The sequence below is a fragment of the Cyprinus carpio genome, chromosome A12 (assembly GCF_018340385.1).
Source record: "Cyprinus carpio isolate SPL01 chromosome A12, ASM1834038v1, whole genome shotgun sequence".
NCBI lineage: Eukaryota > Metazoa > Chordata > Actinopteri > Cypriniformes > Cyprinidae > Cyprinus > Cyprinus carpio.
The window spans coordinates 8,378,870-8,401,448 of record NC_056583.1 but is presented as its reverse complement, the minus strand read 5'-3'; the positions used below and the strand labels follow the sequence as shown (position 1 = coordinate 8,401,448).

Below are 22,579 nucleotides of genomic sequence, written 5' to 3'. Positions count from 1 at the left end.
GAATGAATGGGTCAAATAGTTCGTGATGACTGTTTTCAACACATAGGGTGATAGGTGTTATCTGCGATGTTACATACCCCTGGTTGATAACTTCGCCAGTCACTGCATGGATGGAGTACGGCTTAGAGGTACGGGTCCATTTGAGTTGGAGCGTCCTTGCAAGATCTCCGGATATGAAGTTGCCCGCTGACCCAGAGTCCACGATGGCGGAGACTGCGACGTTGAAATCTCGAGACTTCAGAGTAACACATATGGTTAATGGAGTGGATACAGAGGGTTGGTGATGGACTGAACTCACCAGTAATCGAGGAGGGCGAGACGGGCATGTTCGAACGAAATGTCCTTTGTTCCCACAGTAGAGGCATAGATTTCGTTCTCGCCGACGGGTATGTTCTGCTTGAGACAGCTTATGGGTTTCCACTTGCATCTTTTCCGATTTCAGTTCTGGGGATTCTTCGGGTAGGTTTTGATGGGGAACAGGAACTGGAGCATGAACTTCCCGATAGCAAGATTGTGATCTTAGATGAACTCGGAGAGCTTGTTGCATGAATTTTTCTAACCCCAAATTGTCATCATAAATAGCGAGCTGGAGGCGAAGCGTGGAGTTTAATCCTCTTCGGTAAACCGTAAGGAGGGCTTTTTCATTCCACCCACTCACCGCCGCTAGGGTTCGGAATTCCAGGAAATACTCAGAAACTGATCGTTTACCTTGGCGTAACTGTAATAGTTGGTCGCTGACAGAGGAATCACCTACGGGACGTCCAAACACTTCTTTGAAATGATTAATGAAACTTTGCACCGACGAGGTGATCGGCGACTCTTGAAACCACAACGCTTCAGCCCATCTCAACGCTGCCCGGAGAGATGCTGCTGGATAATAAACGAGATTTTGGATCTTTCCATGGGATATTGGTGAGCATGCTGTTCAAGGGCGAGCGAGCATTGCAAGAGAAACCCGTTACAGTCTTCCGCCCGACCAGAGAAGGGCGCTGGTCGCAAGACGGTGTTGGCGATGTACACCAGCGTGGAAGCAGGGTTTGCGGAAGCGCTGTCTTCAGGCTGTGTTGGATTCATTGCGGTGTGGGTCAAGCCTTCTGTCAGGATATAAACGAGAGACAGAGGTAAGTGAATCCAATCACAGTGTTTATTTGCAAATCACAAATGCAAGGTGAGTTCTTAGGGACTTCTGGTTCAGGTTCGGTGCAGATACTCAGTGCGGGGCTGAATGCAGGTGAGCACGTCTTGAATAGATATGTTAATGCCAAGCCGTCACAGATGATTGGCACTTGTCTCTCTTTCCTTCAGGTGCGGGTACAACCAAGCAAGCTCAGAGAAACACACTGGGAGTTCAGAGGAACTTCAGATCACAGGTAGCAGGGAATTAAGCAGGAGTCCTGCAAGCAGGAGGACAATGACACAGAGGTTAGTGTTTCAAAGGTGAGTATACTTTATGTACTTGAGTCCGCGGTGAATCAACAGGTCGGGAGACAATGGCATATGGTCTGTTCCTGTTGGAGGCTTGACATCGAACTGGGGCTGTGGCGAGTGTTTTTTAGTGCTCTGTGATGAGGTTGCTGATTATGTGCAGGTGCAGGTGATTAATACTCCGGGGAACGTGATCGCTGTGGGATTGATGAGACCGGGCTTGTCTGGTCCCTGACAATCATACATTAAATGACTGAATATCACACACTAACCGGAATTTCATGTCATTCTGAACACAACAAACTCACATGCGCCTCATTTTCAAGAGAAGTGTGACAAATAAAAACAATATGTTTTCTTAAATTGGGTCATAATATCAAACATGTTTGATATCTTGGGAAAAAAAAAATCAGAGTCTGTGGCCATCATACACTATGCAATTTTCTATGAAATCGGTCAAAATCTGCAGACTGGCTCTTACTTTCAGCAACTAGTGTCAACTTGTCCAGATTGTAAATCGATTGAAGATTCATTAGATGCACCTCTGTCTAAGCTATTGTAGACAACTGGTTTGATCATTGGTGGATCACAGAAATCAGTTAATTCTCAGCACATAGATACTCTTTTACCTAGATATCACACTGTAGAGACTGTGTCTGTTCCACTGGTGTCAAAAGTATTCACATTCATTACTCAAGTAGAAGTATAGATACTAGGGTTTACAAAGATTTTTGTAGAAGTTAAAGTATCAACTCAAGCTTTTTTCTCAAGTAAAAGTGTAAAAGTACTGGTTTCAAAACTACTTAAAGTATAAAAGTAAAAGTAAGATTGGAAATTTGATCTTCAACCATCACCTACAGGTAACGGTTCATTTGAATTACATGCTATTACTGTAACCCACCCTGTTAAAATCCACTTTGTGGTCATTTATCGTCCCCCAGGTCAATTGGGAAACTTCTTGGAGGAGTTGGATGTGCTGCTATCAAACTATCCTGAAGATGGTACTCCTCTGGTACTGCTTGGTGACTTCAACATCCACCTAGATAAACCCCAGGCTGCTGACTTCAACACTCTGCTCGCCTCATTTGATCTCAAGTGAGTGTCTACTACAGCGACTCACAAATCAGGCAACTAACTGGACCTCATCTACACATGCTGTTGCTCCGTGAACAACTCTTTAGTTGCTCCACTGCACACCTCAGACCACTTCCTCATTACTGCTAACCTAGCACTTACTCCTGAAGCAGCACACGCTCCAACGCAGGTCACCTTTCGACGGAACCTACGCTCACTCTCTCCATCTCGCCTATCCTCTGTCGTTTCATCCTTCACTCTCTCAGTTTTCAGCTCTGGACACTTTTTGCTCCACTCTAACCTCTTGCTTGGACAACTTTTGCCCACTGTCATCTAGACCAGCACGCACCACCCCATCTGCCCCCTGGCTGCCCGATGTTCTCCGTGAACATCGCTCTAAACTCAGGGCTACAGAGAGGAAATGGCATAAATCAAGAAACTCTACTGACCTCAGTGTGTATCAGTCTCTCCTCTGTTCCTTCTCTGCAAATGTCTTCACTGCTTAAACATCATACTACCACAACAAAATTAACAACTGTTGTGACGCTCGGACACTCTTCAAAACTTTCTCTTCTTAGTCCGCCTCCACCTCCTCCTCCATCGACTCTTACAGCTGACGACTTTGCAGTTTTCTTCACAAATAAGACAAGAACCATCAGTGACCAATTCTCCACACCGCAGACTGAGGATAACTTCACAACGACGAATGCACACTCTCTCTTCTCCTTCTCTCCACTCTCAGAGACGGACGTTTCCAAACTTATCCTGTCCAGTCATCCTACTACTTGTCCACTTGATCCGATCCCCACTCACCAGAGGTGGAAAGTAACGAATTACATTTACTCGCGTTACTGTAATTGAGTAGCTTTTTTGTGTACTTCTACTTTTTAAAGTCATTTTTAAAATCTGTAATTTTACTTTTGCTTAAGTATATATTTTTTTGAAGTATTGTACTTCGCTACATTTTAAAACACATTAATTACTGAGTAAAAAACCCCGTCATATTCTGAAGTTGAACTCGAAGGAAATAAAGTGAACCCCTGGCCATATTTATGCTTTATTATGCATTGTAAACTGTGCTTACCTAGGGAGACCAAACTAGCAGCTTATAAAATCTCGACAAGACATCAACCCTTCGCAAGCATGCAGAGGTAAGCTAAATAATTGCATCGTTGCACTGGTGGTTAAAATGAAGCTTTGACATTTTAGCAAGAGGTTTTGCACAAATTAGCCAAAAAGACAGTGGTGCTGAGTGTGCGATATATATCGTCTGCGATAATATCATAATTGTTTTAATGATGTGCGCGCTCATAGTGCGTTCTTTCACTGTGTGATTCAGTCTGCTAAAATGCATTTAGAATGATCACAAAATTGAAGATATAGGGGCAGAAAATTTACATATATCATTTTATATAGTAAATCAAAATCACACAAAGAATGCCGTCTTTTCCTCCAAAAATCATCATGAATACATAAAGTTATTTTTTTATTTAATTTTTTTAAATTTTTTTTTTACAAGAGGTCAGTAAACAAGTTAATTAAGAGACTTGCGTTTTAGACACCACATTGCCTGTTTTTGCTCTATTTCTTCAACAAAAAGTAATTCCAAACACAGCCACCAAAGCACAGTTTTGCATCTCTGAGCAACATGAAAGTGTTTTGTTCCTGAATGAATCAACCGTTTAAATGATTCGGTTCAATTGCAATGACTCACTTATTAACAGTGACTTGCTGACACATACTGGCCATTTTAATTTCACATTAAAAGTATCTTTTGATTTTTTTTAAATAATTAATTTCTTATAATTTCAAATGAGTATTCAACATTTTATGTCTTGTATATCAAAACATTATTCATGCATGTGTAACTGCAGGTTAAATGCATTCTTGTCCTGCACTAAACAGTGTGTAAATAACTAAATCTAAATGCCACTTCTGATGAAGCTTCTGCATTTCCTCTGCATTGAAAAGATGAGTTTGTTGATACTGATTTGCCTGGTAACAGCCCAAATGTCTTATTATTCTAAATAACTTATTCCTTTAATTAAAAACAACTAGTTTGAGATTAATAGGCCTATCCCAGGGGTGTCAGACTCAGTTCTTGTAGGGCCGTAGCCCTGCAGAGTTTAGTTCTAACCCTGCTCCAGCACACCTACTATGTAGTTTTCAAATAAACCTAAATGATTAGATTAGCTGGATCAGGTGTGTTTAATTAGGGTTATATCTAAACTGTGCAACACTGTGGCCCTCCAGGAACTGAGTTCGACACCCTTGGTCCCATTTTTGCCTCCCTCCCACTGTTAAAATTTAACTAAGTAATTTTTACTCTGAGTAAATTTTAAATGAGCTACTTTTTACTTTTACTTGAGTAGATTTTTAGACTGGTACTTTTACTTGTACTTAAGTAAAATTTCAATGATGTAATGGTACTTTTACTTGAGTAGAATATTTTTGTACTCTTTCCACCTCTGCCTCCTTCAAGTGATTTCTTCTTCAGTCATACCTTCACTTACTCACATTATCAACTCCTCTCTTCACTCTGGAACATTTCTCTCAGCATTTATGCAGGCTCGGGTAAGCCCACGGCTGAAGAAACCATCTCTAAATCCAGCACTTCTAGAAAACTACAGACCGGTATCCCTTCTTCCATTCATTGCAAAGACACTTGAACGAGCTGTGTTCAACCAGCTCTCTATGTTTCTTGTACAGAACAACCTCCTGGACAGAAACCAATCTGGCTTCAAAAGCGGCCACTCAACTGAGACTGCCCTGCTCTCGGTTACTGAAGCAAGAGCAGCTTCAAAATCCTCGGTACTCATTTTGCTGGACCTGTCTGCTGCTTTTGACACCGTTAATCACCAGATACTCCTGTCCACCCTCAGAAAGATGGGCATCTCTGGAAACGCACTCCAGTGGTTTAAGTCCTACATTTCTGATAGATCCTTCAGGGTGTCTTGGAGGGGTTAAGTTTCTAAGTCACAACAACTTGCTACTGGGGTTCCTCAAGGCTCAGTACTTGGACCACTTCTCTTCTCCATCTACATGACATCATTAGGATCTGTCATTCAGAAGCATGGCTTTTCCTATCACTGCTACGCTGATGACACTCAACTCTACTTCTCATTCCAACCAGATGACCCGACGGTAGTTGCCTGCATTTCAGCCTGTCTGAGTGACATTTCTAGCTGGATGAATGACCATCACCTTCAGCTCAACTTTACTAAGACTGAATGTTGGTGGTTCCAGCTAACGCATCGTTTCATCACAACTTCTCTATACAGCTGGGTTCGTCAACCATAACTCCTTCCAGGACAGCCAGAAACCTAGGAGTTGTGATGGATCATCAGTTAAGCTTCACAGACCATATTGCTACAATGACCCGGTCCTGCAGATTTGCCTTATACAACATTAGGAAGATTAGACCCTTCCTGTCAGAGCAAGCCTACAATGCCTACCAGTAGCCGCTCGCATCAAATTCAAGGTACTGATGCTAGCCTACAAGATGACCACTGGCACGGCACCAACATACCTAAGCTCATTAGTTCAATCTTATGCCCCCTCCAGAAGTTTGCGCTCTGCAAGTGAACGACGCCTTGTGGTGCCATCCCAAAGAGGTTCAAAATCACTCTCACGGACCTTTTCCTGGACTGCGCCCAGCTGGTGGAATGACCTCCCTATATCAATTCGAACAGCTGAGTCTTTACTCATTTTCAAAAAACATCTAAAGACTCATCTTTTTCGCCAGCACTTAACCAACTAATACTAGTACTTACCTTTTGTTTTCTTGTCATATTCTTAAAAAAAAAAAAAAAAAAAAAAAAAAACTGGCTACGTGTTCTGTACTAGACTAACTGAGACTTGTCATGGCACTTGTATACCGTTGTTGTTCTCTTGTTCATCTGATTGCTTCTATTGTTCTCATTTGTAAGTCGCTTTGGATAAAAGCGTCTTCTAAATGATTAAATGTAAATGTAAAAGTAATGTAAGGGAAAAAAATGCCATTAAGAACAAAAGCTTAGGTCACACCACAGGGGTCTATTGTGCACTACCCCACCTCCTCAAAAAAACATTTTTCTAAAGGCCATAGGCCATAATGACTATAATGTTATATTAAAATGTTCATGTTGAAAAATTTGGGATGCACTAGGCTACCTGTTTCAGCCGCATATATGACCATTGAAAATGAATGCACTTTAGTATAATGCAAATACATTAAAGAACTAGAGATATGATGACTAGTTGCCTAAAAGTGTTGTAATGGTGCAAAAAGTCAAACTTCAGAGGCATGTCATCAATAACCTTTAATGGAATGTAAATGTACATCCAAGCTTAGCTGCAGGAATCTGCGAGGGCAATGGACAAGAAAATTGGTGTACCCAGGGCAGGTTTAGAAACAATTACCCTTGTATGGTTGTCTATATATAATAAACATTAGTGCTGTCAAAATGAATGATTAATCTAAGTGATTAATCAAAAAATAAAAATGAAAACTAACTCATAATTCTAATACCTTCTTGATTGATAACTTCCTGTATTCGCTACATACGTCTGCTATGTCCAGTGTTGGGGGGGGGGGTAACAAGTTACAAAGTTGGTATAGCCTACTTATCACAACATTGTCAATCACGTTGTCAATCGCAAACGCTTATTTATTTTAAAGTCTCGCTACCGAACTACCTACAGTAATTTTCGGAGGAAGAAGAGAAAGCACCCATTTGATAAATGAGCCAGTAGTGAGAAATAATAACTTTTAAGAAATATATTTTTTGATAAACGAACCCAACACTGGTTATGTCCTTTCTGGAGTGTGATGTGATTTGTGTCATGTGCAGGACAGGTGCGATGGATCGTGTACAAACCAATAGGGTGTCGGAATGGTATATGTTTATACTTCTCATCCAACCACAATCAAATTCACTTCATCCGGATGGGGCGATTTATCTGGATAGGTTTTTTTTTTTTTTGAATGATGACAAGCCGGAATGAAAACAAGGCCAAATGAAATAGCAGTAACAAACCTATTTTAAAATGTAAGGAGTAGAAAGTACAGATAATTGTGTGAAAATGTAAGGAGTAGAAGTAAAAAGTCGGCTGAAAAATAATTACTCCAGTAAAGTATAGATACCCAAAATTTCTACTTAAGTAAGGTAATGAAGTATTTGTACTTCGTTACTTGACACCTCTGGTCTGTTCCCCAAACTAGAAAATACAAAAAACTTCCAAACCAATTTAAGAGTAAAAATTTATTTGATGTTCAACAAATAAAAAAACAGATGTAATACGGATAAACAAATGATAAAGATTCAAGATTTTTATTCATCACATACATGATTATATAGAGAATATAAAACCAGCAGTGAAATGTGAGTCAGGTCCGCTCCATGGACAGTGCAATTATTAAAGAATACGACACAGATGAAAATATAAATGTTAAAAGGGAAAGCAAAAGTAAGTTAAAAAAAGTAAATAAAAACACAATCTAAGCACAGCGACCTGGACGGCGTCTGAACTCGGCGGCGCCATCTTTGTTTAATAAGCTTGGCTTATTGAAAATCAGGTCTCTTTCTACGAAAGCACATTTTGTAAATGATATGATCACTGATCATAACCTAGATGTGCTCTGTTTGACAGAAACCTGGCTAAAACCTGATGATTACATTATTGTAAATGAGTCCCCCCCCACCAAGATTACTGTTATAAACATGAGCCACGTCCAAAAGCTAAAGGGGGAGGTGTTGTTTCAAATTATAACAATGTTTTCAGTATTTCTCAGAGGGCGGGCTTCAAGTATGACTCATTTGAAGTAATGGTGCTTCATATATAACATTATCCAGAGAAACACGTTAATGATAAATCCCCTGTGATGTTTGTACTGGCTACTGTAAACAGGTCACCAGGGCACCATACAGAATTTATTAAAGAATGTGCTGATTTTATATCCGAGTTAGTGCTATTGGGGAAAATGGAGCGCAGCTGGAGGAAAACAAAATTAGAAGTATTTTGTATTGTTTGGTGGGAAAGTACCCTATCCTACAGAAAAGCATTAAATATGGCTAGATCTGATTACTTTTTGTCTCTTTTAGAAGAAAACAAACATAACCCCAGATATTTATTCATTACAGTGGCTAAATTTACGAAAAAATAAAGTATCAACAGGTGTTGACATTTCCCAACAGCACAGCAGTAATGACTTTATGAACTACTTTACTTCCAAGAGAGATACTATTAGATATAAAATTGTAACCATGCAGCCATCAGCTACAGTATCGCATCAGATAGTGTGCTATAGATCGCCAGAGGAACAATTTCACTAATTCTCTACTATAGGAGAGGAAGAACTGTATAAACTTGTTAAATCATCTAAACCAACAACATGTATGTTAGACCCTATTCCATCTAAACTCCTAAAAGAGGTGCTTCCAGAAGTCATAGATCCTCTTCTGACTATTATTAATTCATCATTGTCATTAGGATATGTCCCCAAAACCTTCAAACTGGCTGTTATTAAACCTCTTATCAAAAAACCATAACTTGACCCAAAAGAACTAGTTAATTACAGACCAATCTCTAATCTCCCTTTTAAGTCCAAGATACTAGAAAAGGTAGTATCCTCACAATTATTTTCCTTCTTAGAGAAATGAAAGTTCATTTTCAACAGAAGAGAAGTGGCAGGTGAGCAGAGTTTATTAATCATGTAGATTCTAAACTGTGCTCGTGGTTGCCGTGTATCAGTGCAGTACAGAAGGGATGAAAGGGGCATTTCAGCGCCGCCCACACATTCAAAACAAATTTTAAAGCATAATCTCATTTTTTTTACCCATGAACAAAAGTACAAAAAAATCCAGCTAAATTTTCGTTTTCCGTTTCTTAAACAAAACGAAAAAAAGAAAATCAAACTGTTTCTCATTTCTCTTTATTTCTTTTTAAAGGTGCTGTATGTAAGATTTTGACTCTACTAAAGCATAAAAATACCATAATATGTTTGCATATATTTAAGAAACATGCTAAGGTAACATACTTGTTTATCTGAAAAACAATGCTACAGTCAGTTATTCTCCTTTGGTTTGTAAAACCCGTCCACTGCCAATTTACCCAATTGTATTTCAGTTGCCAGTTGGTGGAAAACACAGCATATTTTATTTCATTCATCGTCAAGTGCGCTCGTTCCTGTTGGTGTTGTCAATCTGGCAACCTGCGTGCATCAAGTCTGAGGAGGAGGGGCTGGGTGAAAAAAACCCTCTCCAATATTTTGAATTTGGACTGCAATACCTAGTTCAACCACTCTTTGTCAATCCTACATACAGCACCTTTGAGTGGTCATTGGTGATGCAAAGTCCGATTCTAGTCGTGTCCTCTTTTGGAAGGCCAAAGAAAGTAGTTTTGCTTTTACAACACACAGCGACTCCACAACATTGCAGCAGCGGCAACAAAGAGAATAAAAGTTACGCCTTCTTTCTTTGCATGAACATTTGAGCGGCTTTATGCAAATATTCCCACTTAGTGTTGTAGAGATGTTGGGGCATGTTAGAATGAGGCGTTTTAGGGGGGTGTGGTTGACTTTTAACTTTTATAAAGAATATCTCTTTGGATTTGAGACTTTAGTCTTTGCAATTTTACAGATCTTCTTTATGCACCAAGAGCTTGTAACACTCAAAAGAGAAAGGAAAAACTGAAATTGCATTAAATGACCCCTTTAAGTTAATGGTGTTTGTGGTCACCATTTAATTCGCGGATCCTTTGTCAGATACGATTGACTGACCAATATTGACTAGCCTACAACTTAAGATTCCTAAAAGTTTCACACCTACAGCAGCACACATTACAGACACTGATGCACAAACGCAGATGTTCTACATGTCTACTGTATAAAGAATGAATAAACCAGTCTTATAACTTGATTTCGCTTAACTTTAAATATAATATGCATGCACAATAAACGATTGTAAAATTTACATCAACCGACAGAAAAGTTTTGCAGGTTTTAATAAAATGTAAATTAAATTTCCAGTAGGTAACGCGCCTCAGGCTTGCACAGTATCATCTACTCACTCTTCAGAATCTTTGGTAATCCTCGGCAAACTTCGCCACGGCTCATTCGGTTCTTGTTGAGTCCTCGGTAATCCTTGGGAAACTTTGACAGTTGGTTGAACTGGCTCATTCGGTTCTTTTTGTGTGTGATGTGCTACTTTGGCTGTGCCTCCTATTGTCCTGCGTCATCAGCTAAAGTTAGATTTGTGAACCGGCTCGACTGGTTACTTCCTGAGAACAGGCTCAAAAGAACGATTTGTTCAAGAACCGAACATCACTAGTGGTCATATTCTTTGTGTTTTTGCTACTCCTAAATGTCTTTTATTTGTATAAATCATTTGTTAGCATTCACAAACACTCTGATAGTGAATTGTCTGTATGGGTTAGGCTACTGTAGTCATCTTTAAACATACACACACACACACACACACACACAAGAAAATTTAAGCTACAAGTTTATTAGAAACGATGCATGTGAGCATTATTCAAGTTATATCTAACTTTGATCTCACTTAAATGTGCTCATTTCAGTTTTCTGACTGAAGTGTTTACTCTAGTCTAAAGTTAGGCATTTGGCATCTCAAACGAGCCTATCATCTTTCTGTGTTTGTGGTTGTTGTGCATGAATAGGTTGATTGAACTAAAACCAAACAACTTTAATGGAACCAGTAGCCTTTCTAATAAAGTCAGCAGGACTGCCTAATCAGGTCATGCTTCATCCTAATTAACTCATCCTGATTAATAGGTCTAATTACTTGGGTGTGGCTTTCTTTGGGTTCACAACACACTCTTGATTTAAACTTGAGGAAAATTATTGGTTCACTTTGTTTTTTTTAATTTTGTGAAAGCTTTTCCCTTGGTGTAGAGAACTTCAAGGTAAGCACTATGAAAAAATAAAGCCACATACTGTTTAATTTGTAAATATAATAATTTAAGCAAACCATTTTAGTTACTACCATCTGTCTTTAGATGCTTTAGTTACCACCTGTCTTTAGTTGCTAAAAAATCTGTCCAAAATGAGAATCTGCTTCAGTTTAATTAAAAACAAATGTTCCTTCTGGCTGACTGTAATTTGAAAACTTTTCTGGCCAAATAACAAAAAACTTCTTTTGACTTGTTCTGAACAAGCTATGGCTGCTATATCAACCCAAGATCCCACTGGCGGTATTGCAAGTGTACTCCGTAGACCACAGCATGCACAGGCCCCTCAGTGCCCTGGTCCTCTGCCATCCAGAATATTACACCCAGAAGAGCTGCTCCAGCGAAACCAGCCCTTTTACATCCCCACTGTCCAGCCGTTCTTCCCATATCAATGGTCCATGTCAACTCCATATGTGCCCTATGGTGGATTTCATGGATTGGGTATCATTTTCTTTTGTAGTGTTGCTAAATATTACTAATTCTAATTTGTTTCAAATTCAGTTTTTCAGGATTATTTTATTTTTGTGCTTTTATTTAATTTTACCTAATGAACATAATCAATTATCTGTATTGTCTCTAAAAGTTTCCAGATCTTTCCTAGATCTTTTCTAGATTGTTTTTGTGCACAATATCTCAAACAAGTGAAAACATGTAGGGAAGCTCATGCTTTTCATAATGGGAAGTGTGACATTTAAGAATCCAGCATAAGCTGGAAAATTCCTAATGTTTCTGCTCTGACCTATTATTAGGTGTCCAGTATAAGCCATAACTTTTTATCTCTATGGTGAAGGTAAACTTCACATGATTTAAGTGCCTGTGGCATTTTGTGTAATGAGATCGATGGAATGTATGCAATGTTCAAAATGTCAGCCTTAGGATTCACAACAGACTTCATTAAAGCTGGCCCTAGAAGGCCTCTGTCCTGCAGGGTTTAGCTTAAAACCTGATCAGACTAACCTTGCAATTTCCTAGCATCTTTAGAGACTTTGATTAGCTTGCAATAAAATACATTGATTAGCTTGAATGGAAACCAACACATAAGCAATATAACTGTTCTTTCTTTTTAAGGTTATGGCATGATGCCATCATTATTACTTCCCCAGTGTTTAGAAGTTCCTGGATACATGATTCCTCAAACTCAACTGCACATGTTGGACTACAGACGTATGACTCCCCATGTGGCTCCAACTATTGCTCATCAGACCCGCCACTTGCATTTTCAAAACGGGATGCCCCCTGGTCGTGTGATGGTCAGCTCAGAGGTGCAAACTGAACCCCTTTGTCATAGCATAGACTCACACGAACGTGCAATATCCCACAGTTGTTCTGAATCCGGTAGGGGTACTGGCAGTCCAGTGTCAACATCACCCAGCTCCCTGGATAACAAATCAGTAGCTTGCCCTGATGGTACATCCGTGCTAACTCAAAATTACAATGCCACCAATGCTATCAACACTACTGATTTGTCTGCTGTTCCCAAGAGTGAAATCCTTCAAGCTGAACATATGCAAATTAAATGTGAAAAAATGCTTTCTGAGCATAAGAAGTTTCAGAACAAGGATAACATGGAGTTAGCTAGTCATAATGAAACTGACCTTTTGCAGTGCAGCTTGGGTTCTGTACAGTCTTCAGGGGACATCGTCTTGTGCTCTTACCAGTCATTAGCATTTAGGAAGGATAAACAGAGGGTTGAAGCTGGGATGTTAAGGTACTCCAGGAAGCATTGTCTCCCTGCTTGTACAGAAGTTACTGTGGCGAGAACCTCTCCATCTTGTAGAGCTTTTAAAACCTGTCCTTTACCAAGCAGATCTGTCATTACCCAAAGCATCAAACCAAAGAAAAACTCGGAGATGCCATTTCAGGAAAAGAGCAGAGAAGATGGCCACACCTTCAATAACATTGACTTTAAGATTCTGCGACTGCCATTTGACATGGAGAACCATAACCAGCCTTGTCAGCTGGAGGCTTCTATCTGGTCAGTAGAGTCTCTGATACCTTATGTCCCTTCCACTGAGTGGATGACAGATAATGGTCTTCTAACTCCTCAGAAACCTTTGAGCCCACTGAATGAACACAGTGATGTTATCTCAAAGCCAAATTATGTTCATGAAGGGAATCTACAACCTGGGGCATCAGTTAAATATCATGGTCATCCATGTCAGCTAGAGGCCTCTATCTGGTCAGTAGACTCTTTGATGCCTTATGTGCCTTCCAATGAGTGGATGGTTGAGAATGGGTTTTTAACTCCTCAGAAGCCACTGAGCCCACAGATTAAATCTAGTGATCTATCAAAGCAGAATCAGTCTTCCACTGGCATTCCAGCAGAGAAGAATCTACAAACTGGTGCATCAACTAAACATGACTCCTTTAACTCCCTTGAGTCCCGCTCCCCATACCGTCCCTCAACAAGCTGGCTGGCTGACTTTGGTAATGTATACTACTACAGTAAATTACCTGTTGTACAGCAACATCCTCACCTTCCAGAGAAGCAGAAACCAAAGATGTCCCTTGCCATTAGTCTTGAATCATCTCCTCTCAGAAATGGGAAAAACACAAAGAACCATAGCCCAGAAACTGGCCTCTCTGATCAGAAGCACTGTTCATTTCATACCTGCAAGTGCAAAGCAAAAAGTAATTTGGGGTTAGCTGGATCTTCCATGAAGTGTGGTTGGGTTTCTCGTTCCACACTGGAGAATGAACTTCCCTTCTGCCCATCATGTAGATATGATGTGAAAGGAAAGGATCATAGAAAGCCTTTTTCAGATGGTTTTATCTGCAAAAAAGAAGAGACTACTGACTTGAAAAACTTTTACATGAAGAGGGCTACTTTGGGCTTCCATGGTACCACAAAGATGACTTTAGAAAGTCATTTGGCAAAATGCTGTGCTGCTGCTCGGGCTAAATTGAGTGAAAAGACTGCACTGTGTGAAGATTGCCAATGCCTTAATCCCAGCCCTGCACAAGATAAAAGTGGTGACCTTGGATGGCGAATTTGTGAAAAGAGTGAGGAAGACTGGATTAACAACCCAAATCAGAGATTGTTACAGAGACTGCAGAAAAGTAAGGCTTCCAATACACCACTGGCAAAATTCTCTAAATTGTGTATGTACTCTATATTGTTACATTTCTTCTTCTGGTAGACAATGAATGGAAAGCAAGTATGCAGGTGTCTAAAACTGAAAGGATTCAGAAAAAAGAAAGTAAAGAGTACTCACAAGGTAAGATAATAAATTGTTTCTGAAAAGAATGCTTCATATTAGGCCAATTGTGATGCCTGATTGACAAATGAACTTTACAGGGATACAGCAAAATAAATGAACTGTTCTTGCATGTTATATTCTCAGCAAAAATTATGCCCAAACTGTGTTTGTACTGAATGCAAATTTAAAATCCTATTTATCACTTTTTTTTTTCCTTTTTTATTCCTTTTATCTCTTCAGAGATCACACAAGAGGAAGACACAATGTTTATTGCTACCGGTGGTCAGTGTGCACACCCCATGGAGAGCTAGAAGGTGCATGAATGTCACAAACGTTCAACTTCTTCCTACAATCAAATACTCGCATGTATGGTTTTTATGCAGTGATTTAATAAAGTACTTGAGTGTGAACATGTATGCTTTATCACTGAAGCCTCAGAAGTACCATTTGAAGTTCTCAATTATATTTTTTTTATAAATACTGCAATAAAAATGCATATGCATTTAAAACAAAGTATGATGCAAACTGCTTTAACACATTAGATGTGTCACAAGCTTCAAGACGGTTATATCTTTTGCTTTGAGATAAATGAGACTTTAGATTTCTAAACCTCTATTTTTTAAATTGCACAACAAAAGGTTTGATCCACACAGAGATCTGTGGCTGGTTGCATTAAAAGGCTTAAACTAGTCTTACAAGTCATCCAATTTGTTTCAAGATTGGTCATAATGTTAAGTCGGTTACATTAAAAAGTAGATTGGTCTAATCTACACTCGTGGCCAAAAGTATCGGCAGTGACGCAAATTGTGTTTTGTTAAATTTGCTGCTTAAGCTGTTTAAATTTGTCACTGCCAATACTTTTGGCCACGACTATAGTATGTGGAAAATAAGACTGGTTACTCCTTGGTTAACAGGTAGTCAAGGTAGTTCTTAAGTCAGTCTTAACAGAGGCTATGTTTATGCTGTTGGCCCTGATTTCACCATTAAGCCAGTCTAATGTTACATAAAGAGACTTAAATGACACTACAACCTAAATTCACAGAGCTGTGAAATGTGGAAGTTTAAAATACAGCATTTCCTTGCACACTACTGTAAAAGTGTAACTGAATAGACAACCATCATGAATGTTGTTTTAAAACATCTAATGTGTATTCATAGCAAGAGGTGCTGTCTGGAGTGGCTGAAAACATGTTTAATAGGGGACTAGAGTTAGTCCTGAGTAGACCAAAATCTATTAAAATCCATTAAATGTTACTAACACATTTAGAGATAAAGGTATATGTGCTTGACGTGGTAATGATTAATCTGAGTGATTAGTGATGTTCCAACACACTGCCTGATACAGACGCAAAGATGACTACAATGACTAAATCAAGCCAACTAAGCTGATTTAAAATCAGACAGAAAATTGAAAGCCCAGTAACTAGTGTTTGTGATAATTTCTTTACATTTGTATATGAATGTGGTCACCATTCACTTTCGGATGGAAAACAGTAGACTGATCATTTTCTAGGTAATTTCTAGATCATTTTGTTAGGGGGATCTTTATAGCTTATATTGAGGAGGTATTGATTAGTCATCCAGGCAATGTGCAGCCAATAGTGGAGTAATTATAATGAGGTGACAGAGAAGCATGCCCCCGCAAACTGAGGGGACACTTGTCCCATCAGATTATTGATTTTACCTCTTAATCTATTTGTCTTTGAAAATTAATTTTCAGAAATACTGAATGTAAAACAGATGCTTATCTAAAACACTGTAAGCATAAAACATGGCTTCTGGCAACTCCTTTTAGATCACCGTAGTCTTAAATGTAATTGATTTTTTTTTTTTTACTTTATCTTTTGTAAATAAATGAGGCTAACAGATTGCCTTTTTGAAATTTACAATGTTAACATTCTTAACACTGCAATGTTAGTAGCAGAATAAATCATACAGTGACCAAACAAAAACATTCAATAAATAATAGAACCATTCATAGAAATGAACAACTTTGACATTGTCTTTAATGGAAAAGCCTGTGACTACACTCACAGTAGGGCTGTGTACTCTCAGCATGCCTGTGTTCAGCTCGCACTTTGTGAGCTGCAAGACAGGACTTCATTTGCATTGTAGGGTATTTATCCAGAGCACAGCTCAAAAGTGCTGTAGCTTTAGGTGTGAAATTGAGGATTTAGTCGATCTGTCAGAAAATGGCATAGCCATGGTTAAGAGTACTGCGCCATAAAATGCTGGTGAAACTCCTTAATCTTTGCCAACACTATCTTCAGTTTCTCTTTTGGAGGAAGGATGGTCATTCTGTAGGAGAAGAATGCGAAAAACAGGTACAGTTAATCAACAGAGGGATTGAAAGACTGTCAAGAAAGTTTAACAATTCATAAAGTGTCAATATTACTCTTATTTTACTGAACTTAGTTGACTTAGTTAAGTGAGTTTAATTCTCACAATTTATTTTTCATTTATAGCAGATGAGAGAGACTTCATCTTTTTGACTAAACATCTAAAGAGCTACCGTCCTAAAGAGCTACGTTTTTTTTTTTTTTTTTTTTTTTTTTTTTTTTTTATGAAAACAATGTGTTCAGCTCCAACTCCAATCAAACACATCTGAAATAGGGAATCAAGCTATTTAGGCTTACTTGATAATTATAGGTATACTGATCAGAGCTGATCCCCGGCAAAGTTTTGCTTGGGGCCCCCAGAAGTCTAGGATCTGCTCTGATCAGTGTGCCTGTGATTTTCAAGTGTGTTTGATTGGAGTTGGAGCTGAACTCATTGTTTTCATAAAAAAAAAAAAAAAAAATGAACAATTACACATTTTAGCCTATAATAGCTATACTATAAAGTTATACAATATTCAGTGAAGAGCAGTGAATAATTCTCTCATTTTCTTTTGTTGTTTGATTAACAGATGATGACAGACAGCAGCAGGTTTATACAGTATGATGCTGTCACGGAATGCACAGATACTGACTAGCATTCAATTACTTTTCACTAAAGACATAACTGACTGTGTTTAGTGAAAACTCAAGAAAGAAAATCAGGCACATACAAAATCAAAATCATCCAAAATTCTTCTGAAACACAGTCCGTCTCAAAAATAAAACACATAAATCAGTATCGAGCAAGAACATCTTCTGCAGCTCAGTGCAATTTTAACTAGTTTTTTTGTATCGAGCAAGAATGGCAGGAGACTGTATATGACTATATTTGACTGATTTGGATGTAACATAGAAAGGGCGACAGCGCACTGCATTAAGGAAAGGAAAAAATAAAAAACGAAACTGGTGTTTTGGGGCCCTACGCAACGTGCGTACATTGCATTTGGATCACCTCTGACACTGATGCTGTTCACTATTTGACCAATTCATTTTGATTTAATACCATTGTATCAGGTTTCTTATTCAGACAGGACTGCATCATGTTAAATTGACTTGAAATGGTTCCTTTTTGGCTTAATGTTTTCATTTTGAAAGAACATATTTCAATCAAGTAGCTCAAAATAAGTTTTACACTTCCCATCATTTGCACAGTGCTGGATATGGGGAGAGAAAATGCGGAAATAAAGTGCTTTTTATGCATTATGCATTTTTAGCAAGATGAGAAAATAGGGAGACTTGTGAAAAGTTTAATGTTCTATTATGTTGGTATTTTAAAACACTTTCTGTTCTGTTGCTCTGTTTCTTTGTTTTTGGGCGAGTTACCATTGTGATGAAGTGTGGAGTGTGTGCTTGGGTTGAGGACCTGCTAAATAGAATTCAAGGTGCTTTATAAAAAAGCAACTCCAATGGGAGTTCTAGGGATGTAAAGAGTGTCATCTTTGAACTATTCTAATTATATGACCAGCACCTGTATGTTATATTTAACTTACTAGTATGTCATCATAACATTTTGGCTAAACTTGCATGGAAAGTGGTTCTACACAATGGAAACATGTTATCTCTACACAAATACTGAACTAAAATTGAAAATGAAAGTACTCAAATAAAATTTGACATTTCCAAATAACTTGGTTCAATCTTGTCCAAATAACTGATTCAATCAAGAGGGGAACCACTGTCCACTTACATTTTTATATAACTCAAACCTTTGTCACAAACATATCCAAGGCTAATCTCATCATTCTTGTTTGTATAAAGGGATAGTAACCTGAAATGATAGGTGCCATCTCGCTGCCCAAAGCCGCTGCCAGGAACCAAACAGATGCCTGTTTCTTCCAGAAGCTTCATACAGTAGAACATATCTGGAGTTTGTTCCTTCTCCTAAAATTGGAGTGGATGGGGGGTTAGAGTTTTGTGATGCTGTTGAAGTCAACCAAGTAAAATATAACATATGACAGCTGTGTAAATGTGTTCCTATTGTTCGCATTGACATTATTTGCTGCCGACGTCACACATTTCTAGAGACATGCTCATAAACTAACTACAAATTTAAGATCTAAAATCCTTAGGTGACAGAGCTGTGTATCAAGTGTAGTAGTATTACCAACTAAAACCAATCCTGCAATTCTTACTTTGTAAAGACAGCCTTTTTGGTTCAAGGGCAGGTTATATTGTCGATTCCTAAACTATTCATCATTATTCTGAAATTATTCACTTATATGTACAGAACAACACAATCTTCTAGAGCAAATAAAGACCAAAATCAAAATTCTGCTGCTTTAATAACTAACAAAAGGGAGCACAATGAATTTAATAATTTTATTCACCATAGGCCTATAATCAGAGAATATTACTAATCAGAGAATTGAATTACTAACGATATCTGAGAAAATATTTGAGACAATATTTGAGAAAAAGAAACACTCACTGCTTTTGGCTGTAAACTATTATTTGGACATTTCTAGGTTCATAAAGATCTGTGACAGCTCTTAAAGTTTGTGTGCACTGAAGAACTAGTAGGAGTGAGGGGTTTACCCTTTAATTTTAGGGGTAGTCAATTATTAAGGTTTGCACATGTCCCAGTAAATTATGGTAACTCTGTGGAATGCCCTATGAATTCCAGTCAAGTCACTTCAAAGGGGAGTTAATGTGCAATCACATTAGCACATTTAGTACATTAGCAAATGTCTGTTGTCAATAGTGTAGCAATATTAAGCACAGCTCACACAGTAATCACTTTCAAACCAAGCAGCTGTCTGTTAGAAAATTGGATAGGTATCTGATCAGTAAAAATGCATGAAGGTACAAGTGAACAATTGTTAGGTTTAACTGATCACAAGTTCATCCTACCTTGGCCTCCAGGATGGCTTTCGGTGGGAGGTGGATACGTGGGAAAGTGTACATTGCGCCCTGCACTGGGTTACATTTTATTCCTGGGACCTGATTCAAGATTTCTTGCGTCATGTTGGCCTTCTCTGCCAGTGTGGCTAAAGTGTCTGTGCGTTCCTGAAGACAATGGAGAAAAGGTTTGATTACTTTCTTGTTGACTAGAGAAATTTGTCAGTCTGTACACTCTAAAATTTTAAACTATGATGTACTTAATTTTTTTCCCATTGGGGCCGGGGGAGGGGGTGAAACAAGTTTGGACTTAAAAATAATGAGTCAGTTTTATAGTTGTGAAACCTCTTGGTCACTCGTTGCCACAAAATAACAAAATGCCACTCAATTTCAACATTTACTCTCCCTGTACAATCAGCATCAAAGCATGCTGGGAAAAACAAATGTTCCCTCTCTTTGGACAAGATTGTTAATTGTTTCTAACTTAATTTTTTAAGTTGTTGTTAAAGATGCAAAAATATTAATATGGAGTGATAACTGTAGTTCAGCACTCAACAAAAATATTAAGTATATCTTAAAAATATAATTTCTTGGTCAAATGCTAATTTCTTTTGGTGACAAAATAATATTATCAATATAAAAAATTAACTGTTGGATTTGTAAGCATTTATTTTGGTATGTTCTAATAAAAAAATTACTTCAGTGTTATTTTAGAGAAATTATTATAGCTATTTATTATTTTGATATTTACAAATCCACTGGGTTATTTTTAGAGAGTACAAAGGAAACAGTCAATGGGACAATACAGACCTTGATGAATGTGTCATATGAGGGTTCATCTGGTTGGGGTGGATTGACCACCACATCTAGAAGAGCCTGTCCAGGCACTGGAGGACATAGCCGCACAGATACCAGCTTAGTGAGTTGAACTTTCACCTCAGGGTCTAGATTTACCACCTCCATATAACCACCACGAAAGCCACACCTTAAAGAAGCAAGACAGACAGGTTTAGAGCTAAACTGTTTACTTGATTTATTTTAGAACACTACTGTTTGGTCAAAACAAATAATTTCTTTCACAGTATTTGTATACTGTATGCTTTTCCCACATCATCTCACAACTTTCATTTCAAACCATGGAGGAACAATATGAACATTTTCTTTTAATCGACTAAAAATGTGTTTGTTAATTGGTAAAAGTAGTATGTGATGATTGTGCTCAAATGTGCTCAAACGTGCTCGTGTGAAATGCAAGTTCAAACCTCATTAGATCCTGAGGTTAAAGCAAGTGTGTATGATGTTGTGTTTACCATATTCAATTAGCTCTCTGTATGTGTGTTGATCAATGTTTACATGTGAATAAAAGCCAAAATTCATGTTTCCATATAAAGCAATTATGTCCTTTCAGAGGTCCTGAATCTTTTGAAATGTCAAACTTTAATGTAGTGGGTTTTCAATGGAGGGACAGAAATCTCTCAGGTTTTATTAAAAATAACTTAAATTGTGTTTCTAAGAAAGAGTTATGGATTCAAAATGATATGAGGTGAGTAAATGATGACAAAATTTTGATTTTTAGGTGAACTTAACCTTAAAAAACAAGAAGTTGTTAGGAAGATTGTGAATTGGAACCAGATTCATTAAATTCTATAATATTCCCTATGGAATAATTCTCCAAAATCACCTAAAGATCGATTGCTCTTCTCTTGTTTTGGATACTCACTCTCCCATGTAGCACTTTGATGTTGAGTGAAACGAAGCTAGTTCCACTTTCTCAGAGTATTCCAGACCCATTTCAAACAGCACCTTCTTAAAGGAGTGAAATTTACACCCGTCCGCATAAACATTGTCCTGATAGACCTGGATAAAGCAGGGCGTGTTGAAACTATTAATAATGTGAGTTTTTATTTATTTACAAATATATATACATATATAAGCCTAATCACCTCATCAGCCATGAGGAAAAGCTTTTCTGCTGCAGCAAACCGGATCACACCCTCAATGCACTGCCGGCTTTGCACTTGACCTGTCAGGTAAAGACAAACAGTGTCGCCATATTAGTTTGATGTTTTCTAGCCCAATGATTGTTCATGATTGTTCCTGTCTTCACAACTGCAACAACAATTTTATGCAAGTAAAAGTTTGGATAACTGAGAAATCCTTAATAAATACTACTACAGTCTTCAGTATTCATGAATGAAAATAAAAAAAAAAACCCCAAAAAAAAAAAAAAAAAAAAAAAAAAAAAATTTCAAGACCAAGTAATCAAAATTTAAAGGACAATTGAAAGGAACACAATACTGTATGTGAAAGTCTAGCAAGCAGGTAATGAGCTGTATTAGCAACTTCCAACAGATCTCTATTACTTTTTAATTCATTTCACATAAAAAAAAAAATTGATTAAGATTTGAATATCCTGAATAACAACTAGAATATGGAAATAACCTTTACATAGATAAGGTTTTCTGAAAAACAATTAAGTGAGTCTAATATTAAAACAACAACAAATGTCAATGTGGTCAGAAAAAAATTCAAAAGAATACTAGTTTGCATACACCAAAGACAGATATTTGTTCTTGTTTTAAGCATAAACTTATTTAATTTTGTTAAATTTCCAAGAAAACAAGACTTATTCTTATTTTCCATCTGAAGTAAATGTATCTTATTTTTTTATTAATATTATTATTATTTTTTTTTTTTTTTTTTTTTTTTTTTTGC

General features: G+C 37.8%; 2 protein-coding genes across 2 annotated transcripts in view; one reads left to right on the top strand and one right to left on the bottom strand.

Annotated features, from left to right (window-relative positions):
• Nucleotides 1–11,243: 11,243 nt before the first annotated feature.
• On the top strand, nucleotides 11,244–15,058 carry buc2l (bucky ball 2-like). Its single transcript, XM_019069251.2, has 5 exons — nucleotides 11,244–11,403; nucleotides 11,656–11,889; nucleotides 12,517–14,508; nucleotides 14,589–14,666; nucleotides 14,889–15,058. Exons 2-5 carry the CDS (start codon nucleotides 11,658–11,660, stop codon nucleotides 14,957–14,959), a joined length of 2,373 nt encoding a protein of 790 aa, XP_018924796.1. The 5' UTR covers nucleotides 11,244–11,403; nucleotides 11,656–11,657; the 3' UTR covers nucleotides 14,960–15,058.
• Nucleotides 15,059–16,626: 1,568 nt separating this feature from the next.
• Nucleotides 16,627–22,579, bottom strand: part of si:ch211-217a12.1 (alanine aminotransferase 2-like) — a 59,069-nt gene continuing 53,116 nt past the window's right edge. The window contains exons 7-12 of the mRNA XM_042767388.1: nucleotides 21,808–21,887; nucleotides 21,585–21,721; nucleotides 20,675–20,849; nucleotides 19,877–20,032; nucleotides 18,795–18,907; nucleotides 16,627–16,946 (exon numbers count right to left, since the gene is read on the bottom strand). Of these exons, the coding sequence (XP_042623322.1) occupies nucleotides 16,856–16,946; nucleotides 18,795–18,907; nucleotides 19,877–20,032; nucleotides 20,675–20,849; nucleotides 21,585–21,721; nucleotides 21,808–21,887 (752 nt within the window). The 3' untranslated portion in view covers nucleotides 16,627–16,855. The remainder of the gene's footprint in view (nucleotides 16,947–18,794; nucleotides 18,908–19,876; nucleotides 20,033–20,674; nucleotides 20,850–21,584; nucleotides 21,722–21,807; nucleotides 21,888–22,579) is intronic.

What these genes read in the sequence shown, in the direction of transcription:
- buc2l (XM_019069251.2), top strand. Translation starts at nt 11,658, where the DNA reads ATGGCTGCTATATCAACCCAAGATCCCACTGGCGGTATTGCAAGTGTA. An exon ending in GTTACAGAGACTGCAGAAAA is followed by an intron (nt 14,509 to 14,588) that starts GTAAGGCTTCCA and finishes TTCTTCTGGTAG; the next exon opens with ACAATGAATGGAAAGCAAGT. An exon ending in AAGTAAAGAGTACTCACAAG is followed by an intron (nt 14,667 to 14,888) that starts GTAAGATAATAA and finishes TTATCTCTTCAG; the next exon opens with AGATCACACAAGAGGAAGAC.